This window comes from Nestor notabilis, unplaced genomic scaffold (assembly GCF_000696875.1).
Source record: "Nestor notabilis isolate BGI_N333 unplaced genomic scaffold, ASM69687v1 scaffold13820, whole genome shotgun sequence".
NCBI lineage: Eukaryota > Metazoa > Chordata > Aves > Psittaciformes > Psittacidae > Nestor > Nestor notabilis.
This window is the reverse complement of record NW_009911705.1, coordinates 31,878-56,640: the sequence shown is the minus strand read 5'-3', so window position 1 is coordinate 56,640 and position 24,763 is coordinate 31,878. Positions and strand designations below refer to the sequence as shown.

At 39.0% G+C, this 24,763-nt stretch overlaps 1 protein-coding gene across 1 annotated transcript in view; it reads right to left on the bottom strand.

Annotated features, from left to right (window-relative positions):
* PREP (prolyl endopeptidase) overlaps positions 1-24,763 on the bottom strand; it is a gene marked incomplete at its 5' end in the record, with an annotated part of 51,328 nt that overhangs the window by 3,746 nt on the left and 22,819 nt on the right. Inside the window, 3 exons of the mRNA XM_010016025.1 lie at positions 3,950-4,081; positions 7,047-7,141; positions 13,245-13,381. Coding sequence (XP_010014327.1) covers positions 3,950-4,081; positions 7,047-7,141; positions 13,245-13,381 — 364 coding nt within the window. The remainder of the gene's footprint in view (positions 1-3,949; positions 4,082-7,046; positions 7,142-13,244; positions 13,382-24,763) is intronic.

Here is a 24,763-nt window from a genome sequence, read left to right as displayed (position 1 = left end):
CTGCAGCCATCCTGTTAAAACAGCCATCAAAACACAAACCCTCTGTAAATACATCTAATTTCTTTCATAATGTTTATTCATGCAGCATGAAGTCACAAAGATTCCTATTTCATACTTTTTTTAGAAAAAGCTACACCTAAGAAGAATGTTACATTCCTTAAATCAAGAGATCTAGTGTTCATCATATTCTGCAGCAATAGGTTCTTCAATTCCAGTCTCTGTTGCTTGATTTAAATCTGTCGTCTGGTGATTTTACAAATTCCCCAGCTTTTTTTGAATTTTAAGAAATAAGAGTACTGAAATTTTCACATACCTACTACAATGGATCCCAGAATCCTTGTCTTTATTCAGAGCTAATCACTGCACATCCACATGTAGGCATAGTCTTTCCCAAATTATTCTATCTCCTCATTTTTGTCCATTGTGAAAATGGATTGTTTATTACCATTCTTTGCCTTCTGCTAACCAGGATATTGCTATGACATGACCTTGCTTTTTGCTCAGCAAGAACTTTCTTGCATAGCCTTATGCAAGAGACCTTGTCAGAAGCTTTTGAAAATCCAAGAATAACTCCTCACCAAGATCACTGTTAAAAGCACCATACACTGCCTGACTCCTTCCAATAGCTCTAATAGATTTGCAAGATGTAACTTCAGCCTACAAAATTCTTGCTCATCAGCTATTACTCACTGGTTTTAGCTGGTTAGCCTATTAGAGAAGTCAGCTTTACTCATGTGCAGCTTCTGGATCACCATGAACCATTTAAAAATTGGCATTACACTTGCCCCCTTCTGTTCCTCAGATATTCAGGCTTAGTAGCCTGCAATTTCGTATCAGAGTTCACTTGGATCGTGTGTGTCCACCATCTGGTCCTGGCAACACACTACTTTTCATGTGATTGATTTACTCCAAAACCTCTTCTGCTGATGCTTCAGCTTGAGACAGCTCCTCAGAGTGTTCCCCATGAGGAAAGACTCTGGTGCAGGGAACTCCCCAGGCTCCTCAGGAGGGAACATCAACACACATACACCATTTAGTTGTTCAGCTCTGTCACTACTTGCCTCTAGTGCTCCTTTTACACCTCGCTTAATGTATAAGCTCCACAGATCCTCTGGCTAGCTTTCTGCTTCTGATGTGCATAGAAAGCTTTCACTGCTGATCTTTATAGCGGAAGCAATTTGCTCATCAGTCTCCTGTAGTCCATCAGTCTCTCTCGGAGTTTATGCTCTACCTCATTTCTGCTTTTGAATATGATTTCTGTTTTCTGAAGGATGCGATTTTACTTCTGGTCATCTCTGTTATGAAGCTATGCTAACTCTTTTTGGGTCCTTTTTGAGTGATTTTCTTAACAGATATGTGGTGCCTTAAATGGCTGCCATGTGAGAGCTCTTTATCCTTTTAACTGAAGCTTTTGATCAGATCCCTTGCCTTTATGTTATTTCCTTTCATGAACACAAATTATATTCTGGTACGAAAAAAAGCCAAAGCAACTATTGTATAACATTTCATTTTAGCACTTTTTATTGCAGAGTGTCTCTTGAAGCAGTGTGTGTTGCTCAGGATTTCATAAAAAATTGCTGCTCCTAGTTCCCTAAATAGTTACTTCAGTAAGAAATAACTTATGGAGACACTCATCCATTCCCACTGCACCCCTTTAAGTAGCCATTATACTTAATTACATGCATTAATAAACTGTTACCTGGAACAGAAATTTATTTGTGAATTTTACTTCCCTACATCTACTTGGAGCTTTAAAATTCAGTACAAAGGTAAGATTTCAAAACCTCAGATCTGTTTGTCTAAGCAAACATGAGAGGTCAAACTGCATTTGCACAAAGGAGGTTTTTAGCTCACAGCTGTGGTTCTACTCAGCTTGGGGATCACATTGCAGGACAAAGAAGTCTTGTTTTGCAGTTGAATGAGGCAAGAGCTCAAGGCTCTGCACTCCTCAGAGACACCTCCTGTTAGCCTGACTAAAAGGAAACAGTATTTTGGAAGAGTGACAATACTCTTACTTGTCACTTTTTCTTTCAATAAATGAGAACTGAGAAAATCTGGCAGTGAGTCCTTCCACCTAAAGCAGGAGTTATGCTCCCTAGTGCTGCATGAACAACTATTGCAAAATTTAGTTCTGCTTTGATGAAAAAGCACTTGCAAGAATTTACTAAATTCACCTAATTCTACCTAGTCAAGGAAAATCCCTATCTGGCTCATCAAATGCATGGAAATACAGCTGGATTGTAATCCATCTGCGAGTACAAGGGAAGGTTTCTAACAACAGGCTATTCAGAGCAGGGAGGTCTAGATTCCTAACACCTGTCTCCTACTGGAATGAAGTACACTCTGCAGATGTCACTTGCTTCCCCTTACCTAACTAAGGAGCCCAGCTGACTTGTTCAGTCAGAAACACAGGGGTTTTGATGACTAAGGCTGGGTAGGATGAATCTCATCCTGAGTGAAACAGAAGTCCATGTAGCCATAAAACAGTGTTTTAGGAAGCTATGTAAAATGTTGAAAGTTTAACTGCATTTCCAATTATATATTTACACTCACATAAAACTGACTTGTGCAATGGTGTACAAACCTTTTAATCTGTTACCATATCATTCATTTCTACTGGTGCTCCTATTTACAATGCACAAGTAACTCCTGCCATCTCTAACCCAGAAGTATATAAGCAGAAAGCAAAAATTTCAGTTTGCGTATACTTGCGATTTTAAAAATAAGAATGCAGGAATAGCCAAGATGACTTAGATCAAAGATCTGTATAACACCAAATCCTGCTTCTTATGCTGGATGCTACTTCACTGAAAAATAAAATCAAATCAATACAGCCAGTATTCAGTGGCAGATACATAGGAAGGAGTATAAAAAGAAGAGCGAGCAAAGAGCGGGCCTAGTAAATCTCCTCATTTTCTATAAATCAGTGGTTTATGAACTTGAAATGCCTTTTTTTTTTTCTTCTCACAAGTAGCTCAATTCTGTCACACTGTCACAGGCCTTTCATGCTATTTAAAAAAATACAAACTGCAGCATTATTCATTTGTGTTTCCTTTTCCATTCAAAATGGAATAAAATCTCCCTTTTTCTTCTACTGCTTTCAGACCAAGGCACTTAATCAGAAACACATTTTGTGGTTCTTTGAGTACTGCTTAAACTGTGAGACATTTTTGTGGCAGGCTTTTCTGTTTAAGAGGAGACTTAACTTCCTTGAATTAAAGAACATGGCAGCGAATTACATGTGAAAAAGATGCATTTGTAACAAAGTTCTACAACTGACACAGTCCCTCAAAAGCTCATGACTTCTTCAAGTAGCTGTACTTGTACTTTGCATCTCTCACCAGAGACATTACTGATTTTATTTGCGGGCATGTTTTAACTACACAATGAAAGCAGAGCCAAATTGTTACACGTCCCTGTTTAAGGCTTTAATCGCAGAACTGTCACGTTTTCATCTGCCCTCTAAGAACAAGAATACATGACCACAGAAAGAGTGAATGAGAACCTCTGATGAAGGATCACAGGGCATAGGTTTCTGGCTTATGCTACATACCACACAAAGTTTCCCGATTCTACATTACAGATTTCTGGTTATTCAGTAATTATTTTGTAGTAGTTAGCCTTAAGAAAGAAAAGATAAAAAAAAAAAAAAACCCAAACCCAAATGTTTTTTAAGCATTCTTTCTTACTGTGTGATTCGACCACAGGGTTAGCTCTATCACACAAGACAGTAACTTTAAGCACGGCTTTTAACAGTCGGCCTTTGCTATAGACTGCAAATCCCAGTGTCCTATGCAAACAGCAAATGAAGTAAAACTGTGTATTACACCTGGTATAGACCAATACACTGATATTCTGGCAACTTCTGAAAAGAGGATCTGGTAAATTTTTGTCTGGTTACTTTGATAAATCCATCACCAAATCCAGGAAATATATGAGCAGATCTTACCAACTAAGAGGCCCCCATTTGAGCCTCCATTAATAGTCAACTTCTTTGGGGATGTGTAGCCTTCCTTGATGAGGTATTCGGCAGCACACTGAAAGTCATCAAAGCAATTTTGTTTGTTGGCCAAGATACCACCTGGCACACAAATAAAACAAATTAGTTGATACCATAAAATCCATTTGATACCATCTCTTCAGAAAAACATGCATGCAAAAATACCTGGGAACAATTCCAGTTTTCATGAACATTTTAATAATTGATGCAGCTCAGAAAGACAGCAAAAATGAAAGATTCTTTCAACAAAGAGAGGCTATAAGATGGTTCTGTCAATAACACTAATGCTTTCAGAAACTCTGAATAATACATACCTATACTGTGGAGTGAGTGCCATGTAATGCTTCTAAGCCATAAAATTAAAGCTAAAAGCTTTGCATTGCAAAATACATACAAAATGACCACATACAATCCACTTGAGGTTTGATTTAATGGGACTTTAACAGCATTAAACTCAGTGACAGTTTCTTAAGGCAATAAAGCCTCAACTTATAAAATAAGCTATATAAAATAAGCACTTCTAATTTCCTGGGCATAGAATATGTGGCTGGTAATTTAATTCTTTTCCGATTAGCCACTTTCAAATCAGATGATATATAGCTATGATCAAACAGGGACTTCAGAATTGCATCTTGGTTTGAAATTTTATCAGCTATCAATATGGAAATGCTTAAGATGCTGCCATCCTGTTAAACAATATTCCAAACGTGATGAGATGTATGGGCAATAAATCATGACTGAAAATGTAGGTCCAAATGACATCATTGGTAAGACTTCCAGTTCTCAAACCAAAAAGTTTTGCATGGCAGGATATGGAAGGAAAAGCATGGTTTTCCCTACCATCTTTCAACTATTTGAGCAGAAGATTATCAACCAGAGAACACACAGTTGATCAAATTTCATGATCTTCCCATTTTAGATGCCTGTTTGGCATGAAATGAAAACTGGCTTCTCCTCGAAGGTTATTCTACCTTAAGACTTACTACATTCTTTCTCAGGCAATTACATGCTAGTAAGAAATAGGAACTAGGAAGAATTTCCTCATATGCCTGTAGCAAAAGCTGTTGTCCACCCAGGTAAGTGGAGCTCAGTGGATGCAGAAGGGGAACTCCACTTCTTTCTACTTTAAAAGCTGCATGTTTATTCGAAGCTAATTGCCTGAAGTTCCCACTGTGGTCCAGGAACCTCTGGGACAATTAATTCTATGCTAAAATAAGTGAGATGAGCTATAATCTGGAGGTGTGTCTATCTCCATTGTTCATCCTGTGACCCTAGACACCCTATTTACACTGGATGCTTCATTTCTATGTTGCAAAGGTTTGGTAAGGTAACTGACGCTTGGTCATACAGATCACAAAGCAATCTTCAAATGTGTGGCAATAAAGAGGAAATAAATCTTACTCTTTGCTCAAAGTTCTGGTCTGGTGTTAGGTAAAAATCCTACCTATGCAATTAAACAGACTTCTGGAATTAACAAAACCCAGATACATCTCTTATTATGCAACTGCAATAAAAGACTTGGGTCAAAATTAAGCAGGAAACAGGTGGATCAAAGGAGTATTATTATATTATAATAAATTTTATTAAAACCTATTACAAACCAATTGGAAAATTAAAATTAATGAAGTATACTTCATCTTTAGCAATAATATCCTGTATCTGCAAGCATATATAGCTTCTATTTATGAAACTAATACATATTTAACTCAATTGTGAGGAAATGACCCAGACAAAAAGTTACCACACATGATAGAGTAAAACCAAGATGTAATGATCTGGGAATACTGTTTTGTTTGATAAAAAGTTATTATGGATTAGTCCCATAGCAAATTGTTTCATCATAAACACCACTGTGCATTTTGGTGCATGTGCCTTGCTGACAACATCTCGAGCAACTTATCTCCCAGATTCTTGGGATATGAATGAGGCATCACCATTAAATAATTATGGGTATATTACAGAGATGAGTTGGACTTTTCCCATCTTTTTCCTCTGGTGAAGGGATGCACTAAATTGTCAACAATAAGGAAGGTGGACAATCAAAGGATTAAGACAATGACTAGATTGGAAAAACATGGAAAGAAATACATCAAAAATATTAAGAAAAGGGGAAAAGAGATTGAAAGGGTTTTGTAGTGAGTGATTTGATTTCCCTGTGGCATTAAAATCAGCTTTAAAAAACAGCCTGCCTACAAGAAATTGGACTCTCTAAGAGTGCAGAGGAGATGGCAAGTTACTGCACTTGTGGAGCTGATTGATTTCATATGAACAGAATCATAGAATTGTTTAGGTTGGAAAAGACCTTTGAGTCCAACCATTAACCTAACATTGCCAAGTCCAGCACTAAACCATGTTCCCAAGTGCCAAATCTACACGTTTTTTAAATCCCTCCAGGGATAGTAACTCAACCACTGCCCCGGGCAGCCTGTTCCAGTGCTTGACAACCCCTTCAGTGAAGAAATTTTTCCAGTCATGTTCACTAAAGAGAACAAAAGGGTCTATTCATAAATTATGCAAAACCAATGTAGAAGAATTACATTCTGAACCCAAAAGTTCACATCTTCTGTAAGGTTCTAGAAATCAGGGGTCTTTTTTTGCATGATACCAAAAGAGTCTAAATAGTTACTGCTGGTGTCTTGGGGGTCTAGAACTGTGGGGCCACATGCACCTGCAAATAATGAAAGAGGTATGTGAAAGCAATCCAGGTCTCCTGCAGTACAGACAAACAGGTTTTTTTTGATTTTCAAATCCTAAAGTGTGGAGAACATGATTTTGCTTTAAAAATGGCAATAATTTCTTGGAAAATAGTGTGTTTGTGCAAAACCATTTTTCAGTAGGTTGTAAAAATTAGAACAATCTAAAGAAAACTATCAGGTAACACTGGACAATGTAGAGATCTAACATATAAATAAGGAAAAAAATTACTTTTCTACAGAATAAGTAAAAGGCAAAAGGAGATGGGAATATGGAAGAGATAGTGAAGAGAAAATGTTGTGATTTTCATTGCTTAGGCTGCAGGTTTTTTCCTCTATTTGGACTGATTTACCTTTGTGCCAGGTCTCTCCATATTCACCACCGCCCCTGATGTTTGCCACCGCTAGAACACCCCCAAGGTGTCGAACAAAAATAAGTCTTGACACACTGAAAAAGCAAATCAATAGAGGATTATTTTTAATTTCCAATTTTTATATCCCTATCACTTTTACAAAAATACTTTGAGGCACAGATCTCTCCCAAAATCAATCATGAAATAATTAAGTTCCCCTTGATGGCAAACCTGAGTAGCCAGGATTTTTTCAGTGGTTACCCATGGAAATTAAACCCCCTGTGGCCTTGGGAGAGGAAAGAACGAGTACTGGTCCATTCTTCCTCCTTTAGTTCTGCACTTTGAAAGAGATTACCCAGTGGTTCTGCCTAACAGAACCCCCCTGCTTTTTTTTTATCTTCAAAGCCTTCAGTGTGGGGACCAGAGCTATTGTTCCAGGGATTGAAGGATTCCAGGTGGAGAAGGAACGTAAGCCACACACATACACCAAACCGCTAGAAAGTTTATTACAAGATCTAAAGTAGATGTGAAGTCCAGAGATATAACAAGCTAGAAAGAGAGATAACTAAAGACTACCAAAGAATAGATTAGGCACAGATTCTTACCAACCTACACATTTGTTCAATGACCAAGAAGCCAGCTCCAAGGTGCATTGAGAGAAACGGGGTGGCAGGCACATACTTTTGTGGGTGTTCCTGCGCAGGTAATATGGTTATAAAAGGTAGTTGGATCTGCCTCCTTCCCAATCTCTCTCGAACCCCGGGCCTTATATATCCCAAAAAGTGCCAACTCCTCCTGAGGCAGGGGGCCAGCCCGTGTCAGGAGGAGTGGTCTTGTTGGCTCCTTTTTTCCCCGTGCACATTCATCCTGACGCAGGGGGCCAGCCTGCACCAGGAGTAGTGGCCCTGCCGGCTCCCCGCCGTGCACACTCTAGATAATCGAGGTAGTCCACCACGGACCAATTTTTACAGTGTTAGACCCATCTAACACAGCTACACAGAATCACTGGGCTCCCATAGTTTTCCGAATTGTTTCTCTTCAGTGGGTCCTACACTTTTTCAGAGAGGAATGGAAGGCTTAGCCCAAATGAAGAAAGAAAAGAATTAAGACTTAAGATCAGTACTTCATCTTTGTTTATGAGCAGGTATTTTTAGCATTTCTGCTTAATATTCCTTTTTATTTTGACTTTTGTAAAATTGTGTTTGCAAAGAAAAGCTCTGCTTCTACCATTGTTTTGTGCCACGCTTGGCATTCAAGGCCAACCACCTTTTTATTTATTTTCCACTTGCACTGCTAAATACACAACAAATAGTAAATAAATAAAATTACAAGTTCTGCCTTTCCTAATACCTTTAGAATCTGGTTGAAAGCTAACGTAACATATTACTTGTTTTTTTTTTCTTTAATGCCAGACTGCAGAAGTATCAAAGCTATTGCTATCTTTTCAAAAGGGACTGAAATAATTTAAATTATATTTAACAATTAAGAAGAGAAATAGATCTTTTACTGGATGAAGCAGAAGCTTAACATAGCAGAAGCTGCAGATGGCAAACCACACATATGCCAAGGAGACCAGTAAAATATTAAAGTTGAATCCCAACAAGTTGGGTTTATTCTGTCTAGTAGGTTTACATTTCTTATTTACTTGAAATCTTTGCTCATGCTAGAAACCACTGCCTGCAGAAATTAATCCTATTCAACCCCAAGTGCAAGGATTGGGCCTTTCTCCCTTTAAGTTCCCCTACTGCTTATAAGAAATGTCTTGAAAGATGGCAGTCCTACAGTGTCTCATGTGGATGTAAAGTCAAAACAGGTAAATTTTTCATACTTTCCAAAGCAATTATCTATGTACTGGCACTTGTTCTTCAGAGTATACACTAAGGATTAAGAAAACGAAAAGCAGAAGGACAACTGATAACAGATTTCTGTATTTTGATAATCCATCAAAAGAAAAATTTTCCACCTAGGCTGGTTATCTGTGGCTATCAGATGGCTCAGGAGGCATGAATTATCTTTGCTTCTGTAAAATCAGTTCTGAAGTGCATCTCTGTGAATTGTGTTTTCTTAGATTGCTGTGACATGCTGATCAGATGCAAGATTGATATTCTCTAAGCACACTGCGCAAAGGTCAGAGAGCATTGTTCTGTCAAACTCCAGGATGCCTAATTTTGACAGGTTGCTACACAGCTAATGTGGAGTAGCCTGACAGTAGGCTGCCTCATGAGACTGAGACTTCTTAATTTTTGGTATGTTAGAGCCACAAAACCTCCCAGAATATTCTGCACAGAGTCCATCTTCTTCCACCTGCTGAAAGAAACATGCTGAGAGATCAGCATATTTAACCACCAAAGAATACGTAAGCAATGCAAAACCAGAGAGTATTGAGTGCATCCCATCCTGTCCATGGACTCTCTAACAGAAGTGGCACCTGGATGATAATTTTTGGAGGGGTCTAAGTGACTTAGCCTCTCATAGGATACGCAGTATTCATTATAGGAAGCTAGTCCCCATTTACACAAGGCAAATAATTTTTCTGTTGCACAGACCCTCAATGGGACAAAGTCCAGAGTGTGGTAACAATCATTATATTGCCCAAATTATAAGTAAAGTTCAGTAAATCTGTGCCCACTACTACCAGGATTTAGGTACTTCAGAAAACATTACCCCATATACTCCAACATGTACATCTAGTAATGTCCCTGCTAATGACTATTAAGTAATACCCACTCTGGTATGGTCAGTAGTAAAGTGAGTCAGGACCCTAACTTGACCAACAGTTTGAGGTAGACGTGCCTAGAGATTATAGCAAGCTTTATCAAAGTGACTGTTAGGTTCAAGAGACTAGGTTTGTTAAGTATATAATTAGGAATTAATTTTTTTTAAAAAGTGAAAATTCCAAGTGATCAGACAGCACAAAATTCAATTTTCATACACAATCCTGTTATTGCCTCCTGTGTTCTTCCAGGTGGGTTCTTGCTTCCAGGTTTGATTTCAAGTCACAGCAAACTGACCAGTCACCCTGGATTCCTATGAAACACCTCATTCTGCAGAGGGAAGTCTTGGTGCCTGCTCTTCCATCAGTGTCTATAGCCTTTTGCTCATTATCCCTGAGTCTTTGGACTTGGTTGCTTTCTTGGCTTTTGTGGAGTAGGAGGGAGTGGTACCAAACTAACTGAAAAGAGTAATCTTGCACTCTGCACCCATGGCTGCTATGTTGGCTGACCTTTCTCTGACCTTACAGTCTTTCTCTGCACTACCTCTTTGCTTAAAGGCTTGGTACAACCTGGCCCTCTAGCAGTGAAATGCAATTTCACAGTCTGCTTCACAATCAGCTCTATTCCAGGATGCATTAGAAATTGCTTTTCCTGTACCCACACAGGCACATAGAGGACAGTGAAGGGAAACACGTTGGTTCCTGCAGGGTAATTAGCCGAATCAGAGGCATGAGTGGTACATTTGTCATGGCATTTCCCCAGCAGCTCTGACAAGCCACTGGTGTCAGTTCCATCAGCCTTCACTTGCACTCGCTATGCAGGCTGTATAATTAACGACAGTGCTCTAGTGGGTACCATACTCAAACTACTACTAAATGCAGCTCTTCAGTCCCGAGGAGCAATAAAAGATGCATGCTTGCATTCAAAAATAAACCACTACTGTAACTGACTTAATGACTTTGGCCTATCATTCTCGTAGTTATTTCTGGATCCTCTAACCTGTTGGTTTGTTTCTATTGCTTTCAAAAAGATTTTCATTTTTTTCTGTTGGGGAAATAAAGAAAAGCAACACTGGATTCTGAATTAAGCAGAAATAAGCTCCCCAAGCCAGAAAGCTGGCTGACGTTAATGGGTGCAAAATACCAGTGACAAAACATTGTACTGGCTCGAAGAAATATATGACAGAAACAAACTGCTGGAAAGGAGAAGATGGAATGCTTTGTGAACAGTTGTAAGAACCCTAAGTTCAAATAAAAAATCAGCAATATTTACCCAGTAACTTGTTTGTTTATTTGCTTTACAGGTAAGCAGGCTACTACTCAGTTGCATTTCTATAGCTATGTTTCAGCTCAGGGTCAGGTGGACAATGTGGCAAGCTTCCGCCCTGACCATCCTGTGGCTGCTTTCTGGCACTCATGTTTGTGGTCATCTACAAAAATCCTGACCAAGTCATGGTGTTGGGCTGTGTCTGGAACAGCCCTTGCACCTGGGAATACTGCAGTAAACTGTAACAGGGATATAGTCAAACATGACTTGAATCTATCAGATAAAGGAGAACTGAATGTCTTGCCTTTCTGGCATAAATTCTCTATTAGAATTTCCTTTCCCTGATCTTACCTATTTTTGCAGCACACTTTTTCACTGAGTTACTCAATTCTCAGGTTATTAACCATAAAGATGCATTTGAAGGCTTTGGCTTTTCTTATTTGCCTTTTAGGAAGAGAAAGGCTGAGAAAGGAATATGTTGATATCACAGTGAGTGAATGAGGGAGGTGCGGCCAATTGTGGTTTATTTACATTGTCGGTGGGATAATGTATTTTGATCTGGTAGTGACTGACAGTTCTCTGTGTATTTACTTTTAAGGGACCATAACAGATTCATATTCTTGTTCATATTTTATGAACTGTGTAATAGTTTCACAGGGTTTGGGAAGATATAGGTCACTGCTCCCACCTTCCATCTTCCTCTCTTCTGATTGTCACCTGCACCCTCTTGCTGCCGTTTGGCAGACTCCTACTAGAGCCAATTTTCAACTAGCCAAAATGGCAGAAAACCACCCACTCTGTTTTGCTGGGATAGTTTTTTTGCCATTCTTCCAAGGTAAATCAGCTTAGCAAAGATTCCAGCAAGCACCAGAGCCAATGGTGGAAGGAGGCACTGTGAGATACCTTCTCCTTTTGCCAGCCAGCTGGTGTCAGTTCTGCAGTACTTGAAATTTTACCTTAAATCAACAGATACATAATATTTACTTTGAAAAAGAAAACATGATTAAGTTTTATCACAGTTTTCAGCACCTGCAATGAACTCCAATAAATCAGTGCTTCAGCCTAGTCAAAAAAGGAATTTAAAAACTATTCTGGAAATATAATTGTATCTCTCAAAAAACACAGGAAATTAAACATGTAACTTTACAAGGCAGATAAAAAGCTTTCAAATAATCATGGACACTAAATGGGAGGTCCATTGTCAGACAAGGTATATACTAGAAAGGATGGGAAACTGTAAATGCTATTCACAAATACAATCACAGTGACCTGGAAAAGCAAGCACTACGAAGGATTTCTTGAAATGTGCTGAATCTAAAGCAAGACTGATAGCACCTAAACTTAATAGGATTGTTTCATAATAGGTTATTTTTGTGTTGGTAAGCTGCTCTTCTGCTATATGAAAAATTGCTTTCCATTCAGTCCTCTGCCTTTGTTTTCCATTGCCTCGCCTAAGAGCATTTCTTATGTATTACAGACAACCACTGACTCTTGGAAAGTCTATAAAAATTCCCTTGCTGAAGAAATAAGCTTTTTCTGTAAAGAGATCATCTATTCAATAAAGCTTATGGCTTTTGAGGGCTACAAATCCTGTTTTGCACATAGCAGTTTTGGTTTACAATGCATTGCTTTGCATATACAGAGCCCATATCAACTGCATCTCAAGACAATCATCTTTCCTCTTTCGTGATCATATGGGAACACAGTACAATTTGCTTCAGATGTAATCTCCTCAAAAGTATAATATAAAAACTAGGCAAAATTTTAATTATTTACATTCATTTAAACAAATTTTTCTTTAGTATTTAGACATAGGTAATCGTATAACGTGGGAAAAAAGAACATTTCCTATGTTATTAAAGGGCCCTAATACTTGCCTGATGTATGTCCATATGCTCTTCTGTTGAGCACAGTAACAGAATGGGAAGAGGTTAAGGTGTAATCCAAAGGGCAGGGTGCCTGTTGTAAACCTCAGAAGAACACTTCTCTGCTCTGACACAGATTTATTCTGTAACTCTGGGCAAACCCGTTGATTTCAGGACTAACAAAGCAGATAAATGATGCCTGGACACTAATGTTCAGTCCTTACGGCTCCCATCTTGCTTCTCAGGGACCTGAAATGCTTTACTCTGTGAGATCCATAGTTCACCCTGTACTCAGGCTGTGACAGTTGTTGATACCTGATACTTCAGAAGAAGGTATAAATAACCCTGCTTACCTGTAGCTTGGTGTAATTGATATGTTGAAGCCTCCATAACCATACAGGAAGGCAGGATGAGAACCATCCAATTTAATTCCTTTCTTGTGAATAATAAACATTGGGATCTTAGTGCCATCTTTGCTAGGGTAGAAAACCTAAGACAAGTGAAAAAGAAATGTGAAATGCTGTTACTGTCGTAACTCTCCACAAGTGGTGTTAACAAGAATCAGAAGCAATCGCTGTCATGGTGTCCAGTGGGTAAAACTTTCCAAGCAATCTGCACCAATTGTCCAGGGCAGGTTCAGTAATGGCCATCACCCATCTTGTTGCTTAATAGCTATGGAAAATGTATCGAAATAAGACAATACAAGGGGTACGACAACATCATTTTTATGTGTCTTATTTGTCAATTCTACATACAACAGGGTTTAAGAAAATGCTGCAAAATGAATACAACTCTCTGCAAGGGAAGACTGGTGTTGTGAAAACACAAGAACTGCATGGTCCATCATATATGAAAGCAGCAAAGACTGAGCTGGCAAGGAGAAGGAACAGAACTAAAACCAGATTTCCGATCTAAAATTACAAGTGCTAGAAACTTCTCCTTTTTAAAAATTCAAAGTTTCAGACACTAGAGAAGAGTAGACAGAGAAGAAAAACTCATGATAGTGTGGTGACTGTGTGAGACCCCACTAAGCATTACATTGTTTTGAATAACAGAGAGCTATGCAACTACCAATAAATATGTAAAACTCTAAAGATCTGGTCTTGTACCGCTGAAATCAGAGAATTCCTTTATATCAGTTGATGCAGCAGTCTTTGCTTGTAAATTTAATCACAAGCAGAAGGCCAAAGATATTTTAAAAGACACAGTATTTTGGTTTTAGTATTAATACATTAGCATTAACAACATGTCTTAACAGAGTCACTTCATACACAAGACGACTGAAGTTAAAAGAGCAAATTTTGAATAGCTGAAGACACTCTATCTTACTAAGCCTTGTGAAAACAAAAAAGCTGACTACTCAACACTGGTACATGCAGCATGGTTTCACCAAAGCAAGTCTATATTCAGTAAAGTGCACTATGCACTGGCCAGTCTTTCCAGCTTGCCTCATCAACCACTTCACCTCAGCAAGCCATGACAGAAACATTCGTAGTGCTTGGTGCATTTTCAACATTGTCCAGCAGCTAGAACCAGGAGCCCTAACACTGCAGAACCCCAAATCCATCCAGCAAGACAAAAGAACTACCTGTTGGCTTTCACGGGATCAGCTCTCAAAACACCCAAGAACCCACACAGCACATGCTTTCATGTGTCTTATATCTATGACTGCCACAGCACTGTTTGAACTTAACAGCTAAATTCCATGTACACAAACATAGACTGCAATTGCTTATCACAGTTGCCATATCTTGTTTTGATGCATTTATCTGCCTGCACACTCTATTTTAGGATCCAGCATGTCTTGTTTTGCCAGTCAAGCAAAACATGTGGGTGTGAATGCAGTTAACTGCTTGTTGTAGAGTTCTGGTTGACTACTTTTCATTGCTTTGGCTTTAGCATCATTATTTGCAGCTTCTAGTCTAATTAGAACAAAGAAGTGGTAAATGAAGAATGACATTCTTAACATTTTGTTGCATGTTTACAAGCCCTGTGCTTTTAAAGGAAACAGACCTACCATGCTTTATTATAAAGCGTGTGATCATCAGTATCTATTTTTGTAACACATGAACCTCATGAGTAATATGAGCCTGTGCAACACATTTATTCTGAGCATTGACTGTAATGTGAAACATGTAAATCCACATGGCATGTTGAAAACAAAATAATTGCATTTAATTTTAATCATTGCTAAGGAAATGGAGAAATTTCTAATGAAACCACATCTAGGTCCAAAGGCTTCACTAAAACCTGCAGACATATTCCAGATAAAATTTGGTATTTCATAGTTCCCAGCAGATGGAAGAATCCAGAACAAAAGCCTGAAGGCATTTTTACACAGATTCTATCACTGTTTCTAACTATTGCTACAACTTTACTGACAAAGTGCTCATCAGAACTCACTGAAGTAGGATAGAAAGGATTTTCATTTTCAGTATTTAGCTGAACATTATAAAAAAAATAAAATAACCAATGGACAGGAGAACAGCCGAGGCTGGTGATGAGGAGTTCCACAGAGATTCCTCTTTAAGATGCCATCCATCAGCTCCAGTTGCAGCGGGCAATTCACGCAAAGTGAGCACCTGGCCCTCCTGCGTTTCCAGCAATTCCGGCTGTTGGCCAGTCCTTTCCTGATGATTAAAGGATGACACTGATTTTACTGCTTCTTTCTGCACAAGGAGGTTTTTTTTTTGAAACAACTCGCTGAAAACTGACTTCAGTAGGGCTTTTATCATCATCAGTTAAGATTAAATAACATACCATCAAATGAAAACGCAACAAAAAGAAGATAAGCGTCAAGGTGACATTTGCAATTTAAGAGTTTTCACTCCTATCTTTGCTAAAATAATGATTACCTCTCCCTCCAAGATGAACAAACAGGAGGGGGGTGGAAATCAATTCAGTGAGACACTGAGATACGTGAAGCTAGTTAAGCTTCTCCAAATAGACTATTTTCAACAACTGATTCAATCTCACCTTTAAATTAGGTGTTATCTCTGAAGCAAGTCCAACAGTTTATGCATGTAACCAATAAAGGAACATGCTTCTATCTCAAAGATTAAGGTAAACTGGAAAGGGCAAGCCCTAAAAAGAATTTCCCAAGATGGTATTTCATGCCTAATTTTAGAAGCAGTCAGTTTTTACAGCAGTAAATGCTAATAAAAGGATGCTACTGTTTTCTACTTTATCATAGATAGGAGTGATCCACTTGTACTCATTACTCATATATTTTCAAATAAAGACTCATATCACTACAGGCATTAGCATGTAAGAGGAGGACATAATAGCAAAGTGATTTTGGAGGGAAAAGAGCTGAGAACAATGTTTCATATTAGCAAAGTGATTTTGGAGGGAAAATAGTGGAGAACAATACTTCAGACGTATTATTATGAATGCTGAAACTCACTATTCAAGGAGAGACATGCTAAAAATACATAATTTCAGCCTCTAGAAATGCACCACAATGCTGTGTGGTTGACAGGGCACTACTGCTGCTTGCAAACCTTCATGCTATTCTAGGAGCATACTGCTGGAGCAGAACAGCAGCCCTGAAATAGCTGTAGCTCACTTAATCTCACACTAATGTCCCTATCTGTCACACAGCAGAGGGGTCTCAGTGCCAGAAAGAATCACTTTCAGTTCCGATGCCGGAACCTGAGGCATGAATTTATAGGCCCTATTCTTCTTCTTACGACCCAGGGAGAAAGCGGCACTGTTTGCACAATTACTCATTCCTATAAATTACATGAAGATTAATCTATACAAGCTACACAAAACCAAATCTAAGTCATTCTTCTTTAGTGCATACATATATATTTATAGAGTGGTGTTTTGTTGGTTTTTGTTAACTTAGCATTTGAAAGCAATTTACACTCCATTTTCACCTAAACCTGACAATGGAAATTCACTTTGAAGACAGTTTATATAGTAAGTTTTACAAGTAAATACAGTTAATGTCTGTGTGACAGGGCTTGTACTTCTGAAATAATATTACTTCTGCAAAACCAAAAATTCTTCTAAGCAAAATTCAACCTCAAACTTGTATAGATTTAAAATTAACCTTATAAAGGTAAGATTCAACACAGGGTTTGAAATACTGCTGCAAAACACAAACAAAAAATAATCTTATCCAAATAGGTTTAATGCATATATTTTTAAGCTGTGAGCAATACCTGAATGTCCACAAACCTTTTATAATTTTTTTATGATTCATTAATAGCAAAGAGAATTAAAATCCAATTAAGAAGTGATTAGTTTGGCTTTTCAGTAAGAATTATTTCCTGCAGCTATAACATGAGTTTTACATATGAAAAGGAACTTTGACTTCTGGGACATGAAAACACTCCCTAAGACACAGTGGACTAATTATCCTTAGAAAGCCACTAGTGATTCTAAAAATGCCTCTCTCAACCTCTCTTTCAAGATTAGGTACTACATACCAGAGATATCAATTCTTTCCATGTCTTTGTGTGCTTGATCAAAACCAGTTAAGAGTTACACTTGTCATTAGATTGACATCCATTGTGCGAAATGCCAAAAAATTTTACAAAGAGCAGCTAAAAAGGCATATAAATCATGCTGGAATACTCCTTATTAAAAATGCATGTTCCATAATTCAGCTTTAATAACACCTTTAATGCCTTTAAAAAGAGTTTTGTTCCAATGTGCTCTATAGAACTTTACTGAGATAATACTTTTCATTTGAAACAAATACAGGATGCAGCAGTCTTGTGAAGTTTAACAACTGTTTTCTGCTTCTAGGTAAGAGTGGCTGCCCTCGTACACAGCTGCTGTGATTCCAACAGTGGCCACCACAAAGTTACAGACAGCAGCAGAGAAGTGTAATGCCCCATTCAGTCCCACCACCCATGAGCACAAGTGAAGCAGCCGATGGGGCTGTGTTGAGCAGCTGATCAAAGGGAACGACTACTTCAGTTTTTATTTCCTGGAATTGCATTTCAATCATCCAGTTTCACATAAAGTATTTCCTTAATTAAGTGTGAGATGAAGACTTCTCATCACACTTACACACATTTGTGTTTTGAGATTTGTGGAAGGAAAGCATAGCATAAGTAAATCATGTAACATCGCTCATGCTTTCCCAAACGCTGCAAATGCTTTGTTAAAGGCTCACCATTGTAAAAGTCCCCCACAACTATTTGAAAGATGTCTGGAAGAGTAAATTTAATGGAGTAGTCCCTGGAGAAAGTATTCCTACACAGAGGTGGCATCAGGGTGTTCAAACCTATATTTGGGTAAAGAGAAAATAGCGTGTGAGGCTGAACAATGCTACATAGCAACGCTTCCCACTAGCAAGTTCTAATAGCTGCTACTCTTTGCTTCATGAAGGCAAGTCACAGAGACCCTGCCTTCGCTCCAGCAAGTCTGAACACTTCAGCACTGGCAAGCAGGGAGAAATCCTCTCCTCCAGATGCCAGGGCAGAAATCTCACCCATTCAAACAGAATCCCATGCTGCCTTCCACACACACCCCCCGCCCCCAGCTCATTCAATCCTCATTGCCTTAGACCATACACAAAATCTGATACTAGTGTGGGGCTAAAGACTACATAGCCCATCACAAGCAAAACATCTTATTTATTGTAGCACTGGCACGGACCCAAGTATAAGACCACCAGTGGTCCCACTGACAGCTCTGGCAGCCAGCCAATAGCCATCTGTAAGAGTAGCTCTTACTAACTGCCAGTTTTTGTATTCCTATATACAGCATGAACCAGAAGCCAGGAGAAGTAATAGAGAACGATTACGACTACACAGCAAATCCACAAGATCTGAGGTTTCCTTTCTTCAGAGGGGAATCCTCATCAATCTTCTTTAAGCCTCCTAAATTAGCTTCAATGCAGTTCTGTGTGGGTTGCAAAGCTTGCTTAATACAGAACTGGACACGGGCCAAAGTAACTCAGCACAGTAAAAATTCATGCAAGTAAAACACAGAAAGAAGAACAGTCATTTGCAAAAGTACTGTGAAAATAATCAAGAAACCTTTTAGAAGAAATTGTTTTACCACCCACCCACTGGCACAAAAAGCAGCCTCATGCTGATAGAGGCAATGTGCCAGGACATGGTCTTTTAGAAGAAATGCTTCCTTACTAAATTCAGCTGCCTAGCTGCAAATGACTGCAGGGAGGTATATCACAGGCTAGTGGGAGGAGAGAACGGACGGCAAGAGAAAAACACAGCTGAAAGTTCAAAAATCCTGCAAGACTGGTATGTGCTCTTAAATCACACTTTTCTAGATTAGTTAAAAGGCAGCATTCCCTTCGCATAAAGCATTAGAGGTAAATGGGATGCAATGAGACCCCCCTCTAATCCACTTTTGCAACCTGGATGACTTCTTGCATCTTCTCTAAATGTTTATCCTCCGCCCCTTTCAGATCTCCTGGCAGCAGAATAATTAGCATCTGCCACATTGATTTAACTTCTTTTATCAATTTGCCTTAAAGAAAACTTAGTGTACAGTGCAGAGACAGACAGGTATCAGATAGGTAACGTTTACCTTTTGAGCTACATATACATTGTAGTCATGTTAAACTGAAAAGTGTCCCAGGAGCCTCTGTAAGTTACAGTCTCATTACCTCTGTGCTTACACATTCGAGAAATTATTTTTATGTAGTATAACATGAGATAAGCAAAATACTGTCTCAATAGAAGTAGCAAACTTATAAGTAGAAAAATAAATAACAGGTGCTGGCTAATGACTGTGCAATTTCTTTTATTAAATCAAGCTTTACTTCACTGAGAAAACTGCTCTGGCAGGAGTCAACTCACTGTAAGAGTGTGTAGGCATAAGAAAGTAAGCACTACTGATCTTTACCATGGTGGATATCAGCTCAAGCTGTAGTGAGAAACACTACAATAAGAAAAATGTAGAAGTAACTTACCATGGGGTAAGCAAGAAGAGAACTTAGCCTATGTAAGCTACTGCACAACAACTATTCTTATTTATGATTTTACGCTGTGGTAGGTGCACGCATCTAGTTTGACATGGTGAGAAAAAGATGTATTCACCTCAAACAGTAACTGTCTCATTCAACTTTTCTGTTTCTGACTTCATCTTGCTCAAAACTGGCTTGGTTATCTCAATTCAGCCCTGCTGTAGAACTTTTACAAGCTTCAAAAAGATGATACAACTGTTGGTTTTTCTCCCTTATACAGACATCTACATGGTTCAGGGTGCTCAAATTTCACCTGTAAACCTGTATCCAAAAATTCTTGCACAGAATAAATTCAATCTTGACACTGGTGATGTCAAATGCCCCAAGAGGACCCACATACTCAACATTGTCAAGATGCTTTACTTATGACTTCCAATACCTGGACAATTTCAGAGCACTCTGCTCTCTTCCTTAGAGTATCATAGCACGTTTATAGGTATCAAGTTAGTTACCCAAAATCAGAGGTGTTCTAAATCACTAAACACCTACAAAAATAGCTGATACTCCTCATTCAGAAGGCTGGAGCACCTCTCCTGTGAAGACAGGCTGAGAGAGCTGGGCTTGTTCAGCCTAGTGAAGAGAAGGCTCCAGGGAGACCTTAGAGCAGTCTTTCAGTACCTAAAGGGGGTCTGCAAGAAAGCTGGAGAAGGACTTTTTATAAAGGCATGTAGACAGGACAAGGTGAAATGGTTTTAAACTGAAAGAGGGTCAATTTAGATTAGATATTAGGAAGAAGTTCTTTACTGTGAGGGTGGTGAGGCACTGGCACAGGTTGCCCAGAGAAGTTGTGGCTGCCCCATCCCTGGCAGTGTTCAAGGCCAGGCTGGATGTGGCTTTGACCAGCCCTGTCTAGTGGAAGGTGTCCCTGCCCGTGGCAGGGGGGTTGGAACTGGATGATCTTTAAGGCCCCTTCCAACCCAAACCATCCTATGAGTCCCACTTTTTGGTTTGAAAAGAAACAGAGATCACCTACACTGGATAATGTATCTTTCAAAATCACTCCTAAATCACTTACCCTGTGCATATTTATTCTGAAGAACTTACTGAAATAAACAGGTCACATAAAAGCATTGTGAAGCACTTCCTGTGTGGTTTCTCACTCACATTAAAGCTACAAATAATTTATTTTCTGAGATTTAAGCTTGAATTTAAAGTTACCCATTTGTGTCCCTACATGATTAAAAAACAAATGGCAGCAACAGCAAAAAAAAAAAATCCCTTGGGAATGGTCAAGGATAAACTGAAGTACTAAAATCCTAGAAAATATCTGGTTTGCTAGCTTAGAAGACAATAATTCTAAAGATTCAGATGCCATTGATTTCAACAGTTGTGTTTGGTGACCACCTGCTTGCTGGGAGACAGTACTTCAGGCTCATCTATTGTTTTCAGATTTGCAGCACTCATTGCACAACAAAGAAAAATCACCCAGTGAGTAGCAAGAAGAAGAAAAGAATTATGAGAATGAGTTTTTGTGACACTGTTGTAACAATACTTAGGGAAAAAATTAAACCAAAACTGGTATAAAGCAACCCAGTAAAAATTCCAAGTGATGGCATAATTTCCAGACAAACGTCATAAGCAAGACTTTAAGGTATCTCATAACAGGAACACCAAGATGTGTGCTGATGCATCCCTGTAATACTATTGCAAGAGGGAGGAGAAAAATGAGTAAAAGAGGAATGCCTTTTCTTTTTAAAGCCATAAGACTAAGGACAGCTTGCAGCAATCTTATGCAAAATGTGAACAATTCAACAAACTTCTATCAGTCATAAGGAATTCAACTACTAATAAATCAAGAGATCAAATGTCTAATGATCTCAAGTCAACTAGAGTGAGGACTAATATTTCAAAAACCACCAGTATTAGAAGGAAAAAGTTAAGGATATTCCTATTGGTAAAAGATTGCCTGATTTTATGCATTGTACCATTATGCTTTGAAGCTTTTCTGCATCTTGTCTATTTTTATCTGTTAGCAGTGATCTCTGTGCATTACTGCTTTCAAAAATAATTGATAAATTGGCTGAAAAGCAAGCAGTTCAGGGAACTGTCAGGGAGAGTTCATATATCAATTTTTCCCTGTCTGTGAGAATAGCAAGCCAGAACTAAGGAAATCATCTATTTCTTTACATCATTCATCCACACAGTTGAAAAACTAGTTACTGTGAATAATAGTGGTATTTCCAAGAGGCTTCCCTTGTCCCATAAATTTCCTGAGATGTCTCAAGGACAGAGCAGAAATAATTAATCTTAGGAAAGATTATATTCTATCAGTACCACCGGGCAGTGTTGATTAAAATCAAATCAACTGCTAAATGAAGATGCAAACTACATTACCGTTAATAACACTGCACACTGATGAATTTGCACTGGGTCACAAGCAGACAAAAGCCCACAGAAAAAAAAGCTCACATAATTAGTGGCTGAACTGTTTCTGGGTATAAAGTGAACTGCTGCCTGCCTTCTTTTTCCTTGGGGGAAAAAAAAAGTTCTTTCAGAATGCCCCAAGATTTTATAATTTTTAATTTTTAATTACTTCTGATCTTACACTGAGAGCAGACAATACAAAAGTCTCCTGAATGATCCCACTCATACGTGGTCCACTTACACAAGTTCACAACTGCATTTCTGGATACTTATCAAAGCACTCTGTGTTCAAATCGTCCTCTCTCTTCACCAGTGAATGACAATTTAAGAAAAAACAATCCACCAAATCTGCCTAGATAAAAACCTGTTGACGATGGGTTATTCCTCCTTGCACCTGGGGACGAATAGTCCCATGCACCAGTACAGGCTGGGGGCTGACCTGCTGGAAAGTAGCTCTGTGGAGAGGGACCTGGGGGTCCTGGTGGAGAGCAAGTTATCCATGAGCCAACAGCAATGTGTCTTGTGGCCAAGGCAACCAATGGTATCCTGGCTGCATTAGGAAGAGCACTGCCATCAAGTCAAGGGAGGTAATCTCTACTAGCCCTGGTGACATCTCAACTGGAGTACTATATCCATTTCTCGTCTCTCCGATATGAGAGACATGGAGCTCTTAGACCAAGTCCAGCAAAGAGCCACTAGAATGATTAAGAGTCTGGAGCATCTCCCATATGAGGAACGGCTGAGGGAGTTGAGCCTTTTCAGCCTAGAGAGGTTAATATGTATACTTTTCTAAGGCAATCACGTTCACAGTGAAAGCAAAATCTGTAGATTTAGTTTACAAGACATGCTATTATTTGCTTCCTTTTTTCCCTTTAACCTGCAGTCTGCTCCAAGCAGTGGCCACACAGCCTCATTTACTTTGCAGAGGCTCCTGGTCCAATCTCACCAACATTTGAAATTGCTGTTTTCCACTCTCAACTCCATTAATCTGTTTTCCACTGTGATGATGAATGTTAATTAACATCAGCATAAAAAGTCCTAATCCACCAAGCAGTTTTGGCCCTGGTGAAGACAGACGGTATAATTTTATTGTGCTGCAGCATATATATGTGTCAGAAGTTTATCTGCATTTTTCAGTAGTTTTAAATATTACCAATTCTAATTTGTATGTAGTAAATGAGTAGTTATCATTATTAATCTTCCAAAAAAGACTTATTTCTCTGTTCTGGTTTCAAGCTGTGGTTGGTAAGGGCCCTGTGATGGCCTGAATTTCTGTGGTATCCAGCACAGTGGTGAATGTGGTCCATGACTAAGACTCCAAAGCGCTACAATAATGCAAGTGCATATAGAAGCAACTACCTTCTATTTTTGCTATCTGTAGGCTCCTGTACTATTGTAAACCTCTTTGGACCAGTTGCATGTCAAGCCTAATAGATGACTACATAAACTAGTTACCAACTTGTGTGCACTGGAGGCCTGCAACTCTGAAACACAAACCTCCCAGCTCTGCCAGAGCCATTTCTATTCTGAAAACACCCCGGTCCCCTGACAGCCTACAAAGACACCATTCAGAATGAGAGATGCATCTCACATAAAGTATTTAAACAGAATATGGAGCTGCGGGGAAGCTTAACTGCTAACAGGAAACACTAAGATGCTGCAGAAAAGAGGGGACAAGTGAGTGCTTCTTGGAATGTGTAACAAACAGAAAGCAAAACTACCTGAAAAAGTAAAACGCAATCCAGTAAGGCTAGAAACGTAACATACTATACTCGGACAGCTGCGAACATATACAGTCAGAGAAAAACTGACTTAAAAAATAATTCAGAGAAGTATTTTGGGAGATACAGTACATGCCAAACTGAACTTAAATGAATGAATTGTTAAGGAAAAGGCAAGCCCTAGAGTGGGACATCTAAGCCAAAGTCTCAACCACAAGACATATGAAATAACTCTTTCAGTTGTATGCAACATTTGCAAAGCCTCAGCTAGAGCACTGTGTTCAGTTTAAACCATGGCACACCATACACTGAGCATCTAAAGATACTCCAGTGACAGAAAGAAGAGTGACAGGAGGCCCAGACAATACAATCCTCCAAAAAACACCAAACAGAGTGCAGGGGTTTTCTTATATATTTTTAGTCCAAAGGAAAAATTTGCAAGGACAGAACGGTGACAGTCTCTAAATATGCACAAGTTTGCTGTAACTAGAAGAGAATTACCTGTCTTCCATGTCTGTGAGGGACACTAAGCTATTCAACTGCAGCAAAGGCATTTAGGTGAGACCTTGCGCTTGTGAGACCCCGCTCCCTGCAAAGGCTTTCTAACAGTAAATACAGTGAGACACTAGTACAGATTGCCTAGGGAGACTGAAGGCTTTTAAGCACAAGGCAGAAAAAAGCCAGTCAGGGATAGTACAGGCAGAACGGACCTGCCACCGTGCTCAGGACAGATCAGCATGCTCTAGCTGCGGTAGCCACAATGGTCAGCTTTGGGATATAGGTACGTGCCATTGTCGCCACCACCTCCAACCACATTCAGGAACTGGAGTTT